Raw genomic sequence first — 11,217 nt, forward strand, 5'->3', positions numbered from 1 at the left:
CACAGCCTCAGTTTATTGCTCATCCGGGGTATCCCTCCGGATAGCACCGCATGGGGCTCCCACAGAGAGCAAAGGACAGCCCTCATGCGTCACCTTTGTTGTTTCACGTTGTGAATTCTGAAACAGTCGAGTTATTCCCAAGTACATTTGCGTTTTACTACAGAATTCCAATGTTCAGTGTTAAAAGGGTTAATTAAACACTGAATGTGGTTTCTATTTCCTTTTTTTGCTTTAGGTCAAAATGAGTCTGGAGTTGCTGTCCACAATGGTAGAATATATTTAGTTGGTGGCTATTCGATTTGGACAAATGAGCCTTTGGCATGTATCCAGGTGAGTGATTTAGGTTTCTTTTAAAGCCTTTTCCAATAATTTTGCAAGGATACATTCTGCATTGAGGTTATTAAAAAAGGAGAATGCCTGTGAAGTGGAGAGGTGTTTTGTATGCAGCCACTGAAACTGCATAAACACAGAAGGGAACTTCTCTGGATATTAAAAATATTTCCAGATGAGCCATTAGATCCAATTATTCTAAGATATTCTACAGGGTTGAGGAGTCTCTCCTTTGGCAGGGTTTGGGTCAAATAATGGGTATATATTCTCAGGTTCCAGAATTAAGTTCAAACGTAAAAGGGTTGCAGAAATGGATGATGGGGCATGGGCTAACAATTTTTCAGCCCATCTTGTGGCTTTTTGTGTTTTTTTTTTTTTTTCCTCCAAGTTGTTTTTCTGAAGAGTGGCCAGAGTTAACGAGTTGTTCTTTGACAAAGTTCAGTCAGCCTGCAACCTGCCCTAGTTCTTACTGCTTCAAAGCTTGAATGGAAGTTTTCTGATCCCTGCTGTAGGCAATAGGTTGTCCAAAAACTCTTCTGCTCTCTCCTCTTGTATCAGAGCATCTTGCCTGTACATCCATGGCTTTCGGTATTCCCATACAGAAAGCAGGAATTATTATATTTCTGCATTTTTCTGAGTGAAGCAAATCTGCATCACAGCCATCGCTTTGTGACCAGCTGGGCAGTTGGAGACAGAAACTCTTGTTCACATCTCAGTTTCTGTACTTTTGCTGATAAACAACTTTTTCTTTAGCTTCCAGCTTTCTGGATTTTAGGACTTAACCTCCAAACTCTCCCATAAGACTAGAAGTTAGACTTAGCTTAAAAGGGAACGTATTAGATGTTGAGCTGCTGGTCTTATAATGAACACTTATTAGCATGAGTTTGTAAAGAATAGATCATGCAAGATAAGCAGTTTAAACCATGTTCTGTTCATAGTATAATTGTGTTTTACTCAATTGTTGGATATCATACCTAACAACTGTTATTGGAAAAATTAATTCAAACTGGCTTGGATAAGACTAGCTGAAATACAGTACTTCACATGGAGCAATAGCACAATATAAGGGGGTGGCTGTACTCTACCAACATGCTCGTTTATAATCAGCAGGTACTTTGCTGTACTGCACCTGGGTTTAAATACTGCTTAAGTGACAAGTGAAAATGATCCTGGGATCTTGCTTTCTTAAATGGACATTTGTCCACATTCCCAAACTGGTCATGAACTGGCAGCCTGCCTGCGACAGACCACCGCGTTAAAGGGAAAAGTAGTATAACGAGAGCTTTGGCAGAGCTGTGTGTGCTGCCCTTTCTCAGTTGCTGGCATTGTGCCTGGCTTTAACTAGTAAAACTAGCCCTTTTATCTCCAAATTCAGCAAATTTGAGGATGTTCTCTCCTTTGGAAGAAAAAAAAAAAAATCCATTCTTTCAATATATCTTCATTTTCTTTTAAGTCATTCATTTATTTGGCCTTTCCAACTTTGACAGAGCTCCCTCGCTCCCTATATACCGAGCTGACAAGTGATTCATACTTTGTGGTAACAGCAGCATTTCTGTGCAGAGTACCCTCCTTGCGTGGCTGCACGTTTTGCTGCCAGGAAGCAGGATTCAGTGTCACTGTCTGCTACCGAGTGCCTGAGCTAGCATAAGGTTTGGGTGATGAGGAGAGCAATAAATCACCAGATCCATAAATACAATCTAAAAGTGATCTGGAATTGCCTTTCTGTTGGGATTAATAGTACATACATGCAGTGTGTGCCAGCAAATTTGTTTCAGCTTTCTTCCGCGATCCATGAAATATTTGTACTCTTTGACCTGCAGGTGCTGGATGTTAGCAAAGAGGGGAAGGAAGAAGTGTTCTATGGGCCTACGCTCCCCTTTGCTTCCAACGGAATAGCAGCATGCTTTCTTCCAGCTCCTTACTTCACCTGCCCCAACCTTCAGACTCTGCAAGTGCCTCACCACAGGATCGGCACAGTGTGAGACATGGAACGTGTGCTTCATAAAATCAGAAGTGGAGGGAGAAGAAAAAAATCAAACCCAGTGTATGGAAAGGTTTCTCTGGACCAGTGAAAAGAACCAATCCACACGGGCTGCTGCTTTACCTTCGCACATTTGTCTTAAAGTCGGATCACAATAGGCAGGAAGGAAACTACAAAAACTGTCTGCGGTTTCTCTCCTCTGCCTCAGATGTGGAAGCATATATATGAGAGCATTTGGCATTTCTGCTGATGACTACTTGTTGCCTGTCTCTACTTCATTTCCTTATGCAACTTCATAAGGCATTGTGAACGCTCTCAGCTCGTCCTGGGCTGCTCCTTCTTTGGAGTCTGCACGTTCAGTTGTTCACTGATGGCACTTTCAAACTGATAGGAAACTATGTTTATGTTTAGAAAGATGATATAATACTGTGGTAATTATGCAACTTAATACCTTTGGCAAAAGGAATAACAAATGGACTTCAACTTCCAATCCCAAACTCCATTGTTTACAGTTTCTCATTTAATAATACCTTAATTTGAAATTGAAATACTGAAGATTAAAACAAAAACCAAACAAGCCCTATAGTTTATGAGGAAGAGATAAAAATTGTCTTAGCTGAAAGACAAAGACACCGAAGCTTCATAGTTAAACCGAAGTCTGAACTGAATGTGTTTGAGAATCTAAAGATCATTTGGGATGTCATTTATCAAGGTCTACTATCAAATAAATATTACCTTCTGTCATATGATCAATTCCTCCTGACAGCTGCAGTCTTCTAACAGTGGAGAACAGCCTCTTTACTGTATAATTAAAATGTGCCATTTACTTAATATTTTTAATATCCAGTTTGCAAGGGGTCACCACATTTACAATTATCAACGAACAGTCTCATTTTGTCCAACATATGGTCCCACAAATCACTGGTCTCCAGAGGCTAAACAGGTGTAGAACAATGTCAATATTTATTTATTTACCCTTTCAGTTTATATAGTGTGTCTCCGTTCCGTACTCCAGGCATATGCCGGTTCACAATAAATACTCTAACCTGTTACATTTTGGCTTTGCTTGGCTACTGCAGTTCCTGTCTGTTATTTCTGCCTTTTATTTACATATCTAACAACAGTGTCAATGTTTGTAAATATTAACCAAGCATGTAATTAAATCTTTCTCTATTTATGATTTACGGGCACTCTGCACTTTTCTTCTTTCTGTACTGATCTGTTCCCCGCCACTGTGCTATCTGAGCAGACCGATGAAATTCCTACTGACACTCATGCAAATGCCACGTGCAGAATATGCCACAGCAGCAGCCTGCGCTTGCTGGACAGGAACCGGTTTGACTTTCCCACTGAGCAGTGTTTGCAAATCAAGGTCAGTGATACAGGGGGCTGAACTTCATCACTGTTTCCCTCTCCAGCTGGGCAGTGTTCTCACAGATGATCACCTTTCCTTTTTCAGTAGTTTTCAGGTTAGAAAGTTTTGTGGGATTTTTTGCTGAGCTTCCTCACTCTCGTTGCACAGAGCAGAGCTGCAGCGGCACAGTCTTCTCCTGGCACGCGAACATCATCTCCCTCTGCACACAAAGCAAGCCTGCATCCAGGCAGTACTTTTGTCTAACTGCATGGGAGCTGTACAGGCTGTGTATCAGGAATTTTTATTTTTTTTTAATTCCTTTGATCTCCTGGAAATCGGTATGCAAGGGCCAGCTCTCCTAACAGGCCATTTACACTTTAAAAATCTGCCTGCTGCCCTGTGTGGGCTGCAGGGCCCAGGCCTGGCAGGTGTTTGAAGTTCTACTTATGCATGACTTGCAGGGACACGAACATTGCAGGTCTTGTTTTCAAGAGCAGAGTGGCTAAACAATCAAAAAGTGTGTGTAGAGGTCCTTGGGGCTTTGAGCCTCATCCTGGAGGTACCACACCAGGTGAGTAATCAGCTTTGGCTCCCGGTGCAGAACTGACACGTACTTGCTGGTTTTCCAGGTGGTGGGAGAATTCATTTCCTAGCCTTTGTAAAGCCCAGACAATAGTGCAAAGTACGTGTTGTACGTCTCCACTTTGTTTTGAGGCTTTTATTCCTAGGCTTCATACCTCAGCTGTACCTATGAAATAATTTTTAAACTGCTCCTTCTGGAGAGCGAGGGGTGATGCTGGATCTGTCTGAGCAGCAGCAGTGAACTGCAGTGGAGGAGTGGCGGGGGACAGCCCCCTGTGCAAAGCAGCGTGTGCCTCTTGGTTAAAGGACCGAAAGGCAGGAGTGTATGGTGAGAAAGTTATTTATCGTGTTTGTTCTGCTCTTTTGATGCTTTTACTGTTCCAGTTGTCATCACCAATTGTCTGTACTGGTGAATAGCAGTTTTAAACAGCTGTGCAATTGCATTAAATTCGTTAAGGGTACCACAGCCGTGGAGCCTCAGGACAACACATATGCTCCCATTAGTGTCAGGATTCTGGTCTAGCTCTTAATCATCAGGCTCCAGCGATTAGAGAGAAGTCTTTCACGGCAACCTCTTCACCCCTATGTTTTTGTGCCACACTTTCCTATCTGGGTCTTTTTGCTTTTGTTGCAGGTCACAGGACAGATGGGGGTGTTTTGCTGCACCACAAGTCAGAAAATGCCACGGAGCCCTTACAGGTGGGCAAAAACAGGTTGTCACCAGGTAAGAACAGCGAATGGTGCTGATGCAGGAGTGGGCAGAGAGCACCCTGGTGCCAGCAGCGGCTCTGCTGTGGCTGAAGGGTCTCTGCCAGGGAGGAGTGGGGTTGGGAGAGCAAGGCTGGCTTCACCTGCGGCTGCCGCTGTGCAGGAGTCCTGCGGCAAGGGCTGCCCTGAGCTGGAGCTTCTGAATCAGCACGTCCTTGCTCTGCCATTTTGCCATTTAGTGTCTGGCTTCTGAAAATAAGACCAGTTGCAGGCTTTTGTGTGCAAGCTCCAGATCTGCCTCTGCAGGTCTAAATTTTGTACCATTTTTGTCAAACATAAACCTCTGAACCCAATTTTTGTACCTACCCAGCCTACCAGTTTTGCTCCCTACCTCTGAAGTGCAGTTTAGCTCAGTTTTTCCATAGAGCCTTAAAGCTGTCCATAATAAACATATTTCCACAACGGATGGTTATGCTACTGGAGTCACATCAGCACAGCGTGAGAGCAGCTGCTGACACAGGTCACCCAGATTCCCGTCTAGGAGCATGCAAGGTGATGGCACAGGTTGCAACCGGTCAGAACTCACTAGTGGAAAGAGGTATCCTTGCAACTGAAGAATGCAGCAGCAGTTATTAACTGGCGAGTTCTGTGTATTTCCTTAGATTTACTGATTAAACCTACTTAGATCTGCAGCTAGGCTTTTGGGCTACAAGGTCCTGAGAGCTGTACCGAAGAGCCTTTGTACTTCTATGCCTGTCCTGTGATCTCCTTTTTTGGGCCATTCCCATAAACATGAATATTTCACCCTCTTGACAGCATACTTTACCTTTGAGTCCTAAGATGTGTTACCTGCTCTTGGCTATAAAAAGCCATGATGACAATCAGCTGCTCTGTGCTTTTTATCCAAAAAGGACACTTTGCAGAAGCAGCAGAACCAACAGCCTGTTCTGCCCCTTTGGCCTCTATTGAGCCTTTATTTCACACGCGAGCGCTGACCAAAGAATTACTTTTATGTTATGAGCCAGCGTGCCGCAACTCTGCTTCTAAGCACTAGTGTTTTGTGATCCTTGCAGTTCTAGTTGTAGCTTATGATTTTCTTCTTAACTTGTCAGCTTTCAGAGAAAGTACCTCTCAGAATAGTTCAAACTTCTGTAACTCTTTTTCCTTTAAGTTTTCTTCCCCGATTACCCTCCCCCAAACCTGTACAGACATTTAGTACATCAGTTGCAGAATCATGGAGAAATAGATAATTGAATATTCACACATGCAGAAACAACACAGGCAGAAATGTGGAACAATGTGGAAACAAGCGCGAAAAGAGGCGGCATCTGTTTATTGAAAATTAGAATGTAGAATAAATTAAGAGGGCAAGGTTAAAACGCTTCATCTGCAGGCAGAGTTTGTAGGGGAGGAAGACTTTGCAGGAACTTTAGTGCATAGACTCTATATAAAGGGCTTATACAGTTTTATTTTTTCAGAACAGGCTTTTGGTGTTGGGATTTTTTTTCAAGGGCACATTTTAAAAGGAAAAAAAGTGTCCACATAAAGAATGGTTTTCCAATAGAGATGATTATATATATAGTTGTTTCACAGTAATGCCAGAATTAAAATGCTTAAAATGTTAACTCTTGCTGTGAGTAGATGAGGCTATGGTACAATACCAGAGTAAGTATTTTTAGCAATACCCTCAATTCATGTAAGCGAATGATGTGCTAATTTTTCCACCAGTACCAATATAGGTCATGTTGGCCCTTTCTAAAATGAATAATGAATTAGCAAATTTGAATTTTTAATGCCTGTTTGGGTGACATTCTACAGGGAGGGGAGTATATGCAAGATAGTGTTTGATGTACTGAAAAATGTCGTGAATTTGGTTGTGACATGGAATTACTCTGCTGGTATTTCCCAAGGCCTGCAAAGACACCACATCTGTGAATACAGAATCTGAGTTTTATAACTGGGGGTTTTTTTTTGTTTGTTTGTTTTATACATACCTTCACATTTCGTACTTAAAGTCTACAAAAGGTTTACCATTTTAAAGCTGCCCGAGTAGACAGCAGCTATATCCTAGTCATTCATCATAAAACAAGCTTAATTATGCTAGGACATATTGACACTGCATCAGATTTTTAATCTTCAACATAATTTTGTAACCATTGCTAACAGATGGGCTGATTACACTGAATTTAAGTAATAGTTAAAAATTATAAAATATGATTAAACTGAAAATACCCATGCATACATAATTTTCAGAAGCTACTCAAAGAAGGAAAACCAGAGTGCAATAAAACCTCTTTTCTGTTCCCTGAGGGAAATACACTGCATTTAGGTGGACAGTTATCAAAGTTCCTTAAATGACTCTGTAAGCTGTGTATGCTATTGGCAACTCCTCTTCGGTGCAATTACAACAGATTTGCAGAATGTTATTCTTTCCACAGGTCTGCTGCTCCATTTCAGCATAAAAGGCATAACTTTTTCTATTTCAGAAGCTCTTTTATTGAAAAAAGTGCCTTTCCCCCTCTACTTTTTTTCTGTCATTGCAAATGAAAGCAAGGAGTAATTTAAATTACTGTGTTCCTGCTCTTTAATAACAATAACAAATGGAAAATTCTTATAAAATAGAGGGACAGCTTTTTGGGACTAATGGAAGTTGCATGTGAATTCTGAACAGAAGGTGTCTGTTTTTTTCAGTTATCATTTTAAGGTTACTAAAGGAATGATAATCCAGACTTCCCTCTCTGTGCCATTGTTCATGATGTGCTGGACATCTGTGTCCTATCACCAGGATGATAATGGGTCAGAGGTGATCAGTATCCTGAATTCTGCAATAGGGAAAATATAAAAATGAAATACTTTCTATTCAGCTCTCAATTCTATATATTACCAAAAAAAAAAAAAAAAAAAAAGGCAGAGTAGTCATTTTATGACCTGGAACAGGAAGAGGCTATAAACGGGGAAATCAGGCTCTTACTGCATGGTGATGCTTCAGACCAATACTGTGGCAAAACAAAGGTGTCCGGAGGGGGTCACTTGTTAGTACAGTCAACACACTAGCCTGCAGCATGGCTTTGGCACATCAGATCTGAATTTCAACTCAGACCCATGCAGTCTCCAACATACTGTCTCACACCCAACAGTGGTTTGCCTTTCAGCCCTCTGTTAATGCTGAATGCTCCTGTGAGAAAATAGGCTGATGGTCAGGGCAGGTGCTGGCTGAAAGAGAGGAATGAAGGAAGGACCCAGGCAGGGTTCTTAGCACTGCTGTTGCTCCAAGCCTGGGAGAGGACACAAAAGCCTGAATGAGCTGGGTAAAAGCAGCAGAACTTCAGTGGTGTCTGTCTGTCCAAATACCAGTGGTAAGATGGATTGTTCTTGAAGTGTAATGTTTAAACATATAAGCAAATACATCAAAAAGGTCTGTAAATTATAGAAGCATAAGATAGTTTGGGTTGGAAGGGACTGCCAGAGATCATCTAGTCCCGTGTCTTCCCCCCCCCCCACTAATAAGCAGGGACATCTTCAACTTGATCAGGTTGCTCTGAGCCCCATCCCACCTGACTTTGAATGTTTGCAGAGATGGGGCATCTACCACCCCTCTGGGGAACCTGTCCCCATGTTTCACCACCCTCCTTGTAAAACATTTCTTCCTTATATCTAGTCTAAATCTGCCCTGCTTCTTTTAGTTTAAAACCATTACCCCTTGTACCATCGCAACAGGCCCTGCTAAAAAAAAAAATCTGTCCCCATCTTTCTTACAACCTCCCTTTAAGTACTGGAAGGCTGCTATAAGGTCTCCCCAGCTCTTTCTCTTCTCCTGGCTGAACAACCCCACCTCTCTCAGCCTGTCCTCATACAGGAGGTGCTCCAGCCCTCTGATCATTTTCTGTGGCTCTCCTCTGGACTCGCTCCAACAGGTCCATGTCCTTCCTGTGCTGAGGACTCCAGAGCTGGATGCAGTACTCCAGGTGGGGTCTCCTGAGAGCAGAGTAGAGGGGGAGAATCACCTCCCTTGACCTCCTGGTCACGCTTCTTCTGATGCAAGACACAGCTGGCTTTCAGTGCTGCAAGCACACATTATTGGCTCATGTCCAGCTTTTCATCCACCGGTATCCCCAAGTCCTTCTCGGCAGTGCTGCTCTCAGTCCTTTCATCCACCAGCCTGTATGGATATCAGGGGTTGCCCTGACCCAGGTGCAGGACCTTGCACTTAGCTTTGTTGCCTTGTCTGGATGGCATCCCGTCCCTTGGGTGTATCAACTGCACCACTCCGCTTGGTGTCATCTGCAAACTTGCTGAGGGTGCACTCCATCCCACTGTCTATGTCATTGATTAAGATTTTAAACAGTACTGGTCCCAATACAGATCTCTGAAGGATACCACTTGTCCCTGATGTCCATTTGGACGTGGAAGTTTTGGGATTTGAGGCCAAAAACCACCAAGACTGTTAAAAAGCATGGATTTATAAATGGAGAGGTAGGGTAGTTTTGTATTCATATGAAGACTACACATTAGTGGTCACCACATAGGTGTTCATCAGGCAAAGGCACACTTCTGTAATGTTGTGGAGCTGGTCAGGTGCTAACTGAACAGGTCTTCCTGGAAGTCAGTTTTCACTGCGCAATAGAATAGCGTTGCAAGTCCTGGAAATCTGGATTAGGTCACACTCAGGCCCTTGATCTAAATGGGCAGAGCTCCCCCTGCACAGGGCTACATCCACACACAATACAAACAGCGTGACCTCAGCCAACATATTTTTCCATAAGATGGTAGAAAAGGCCATTATCTTTTAGAACAGCCTGAATGCATGTAACATCCTCCCATTCTTGTAAAACTATAGTGCAGATGCTTGGTGAAAGAAAGTGCCTTCTCAAGACATGCAGGCTGAGTTTCTTGCAGGTGTCACTGATCCCTAGCAAATCCACCGTTCTCAGTTCATTTGCTGCAAGCACCTACTTTAAGGTCTGATATGCCCCGGACCCATGGCCTCCGCTAGCAAACTGGTTCACACAGCTGCTGCTGTCTGGGGTTGGTGACATCCAAATGACAATTTCTGTTGTCTTCTCTACAGTCGATGACAGAGCTCCCATTAATTACCAGTCTTACTAGATACAGAGTAAGGCCTGGTATACACCTCTAGGAAGGTGATCTTGGGATATGCTGGAAATATTCATTGGCTGGAAATCATCACAGGCTTGAGGCATGATCCTTTTCCTGTAATCAACAATCTTGTCACAGACTCCTGGAAGCCTTGCTTCATAGCTTTGCTGTGATACTCACCTGGGACAAAGTGGGAAACAGGCAGCTGCTCTGTATTACTGATCATCCTGCAGATGTATCAGCAGAGAAAGACATCTACCCAGTGCTGGTGGAACCTTTTGGTAACTCATTGCTCAGTGCTCCTGAGAAACAAAGACTCCAAAAACTGTAAGGCAGGGCAAGGCAGTGACACATCTGTACCCTGTGGTCTGTGCAAAAGCTTTTTCCCATGCTCCCTGGATTTCATCCTATACAGCTGTGAAAACAGATGTCTGAAATTGCCTGTCCCAACACCTACAATGCAGAGATGATCTCTCAGTGAGCCACTGAGGTTGGTATGTGACTTGCTGGTACTACCAGAAGCATCTCCTGGTTCTGGTTCAAAGTTAAGATGCTTACAAACCACCTGTAAACACACTGTCAGGCAAACTGGCCAGTCAGCCTTGCACAATGACCATGGGGATGAGTCTTTGGTGGAGGGAGGAGAGCAAGCTTGGCAGGGGATGAGTTCATTTCCTCTGACAGAGGGTGAGGATACCACTCACCAGAAGGTGGAATTTGTCTTTTCAGATCTCCTCCTTACCTGATTTACAGCAAGGGACTATCCTAGTTTTTATTAGGCAAAATGAAGAGGCAGACTTTGCATCTATATGCGGATGAACTGCTCCTGTCAGTGGTGGCAACCAGTGTAAAAGCTGTCCCGGATCTCCTACTCTAGCTTAAGCAGTTCTTCATGCACTGTATAAGGAAGCTAGACATTTGTCCTGTTTTTAAACCAAATGGTTCATATGTAAAATAATATGGAAAGTTTTAATTTAAATAATGTTCACTGTCCTAAGTAGCCTTTATACAGACAGCAATGAATACGACAAAATACATAATTTCTTTTGTTCATGGTGATGTCCAGTCTTTACTTCTTCTATATTGTACTTAAAATCAGCACTTTCTTCTTTTCTCCTAGCTGGTTTTGGACTATTGTTTTGGTGTATACTTGGTAGTCAGTCTA

At 42.9% G+C, this 11,217-nt stretch overlaps 1 protein-coding gene across 1 annotated transcript; it reads left to right on the forward strand.

Annotated features, from left to right (window-relative positions):
• Nucleotides 1-235: 235 nt before the first annotated feature.
• Nucleotides 236-2,312, forward strand: LOC104469215 (kelch-like protein 32; the record flags this gene model as incomplete). The annotated part of the gene is made up of 2 exons (XM_010083644.1): nucleotides 236-330; nucleotides 2,151-2,312. Coding segments are annotated over 2 exons (257 nt in total), but the record flags the coding sequence as incomplete, so codon positions are not given.
• Between the last annotated feature and the right edge of the window lie 8,905 nt (nucleotides 2,313-11,217).

The sequence above is a fragment of the Pterocles gutturalis genome, unplaced genomic scaffold, assembly GCF_000699245.1.
Source record: "Pterocles gutturalis isolate BGI_N339 unplaced genomic scaffold, ASM69924v1 scaffold3270, whole genome shotgun sequence".
Taxonomy (NCBI): Eukaryota; Metazoa; Chordata; class Aves; order Pterocliformes; family Pteroclidae; genus Pterocles; species Pterocles gutturalis.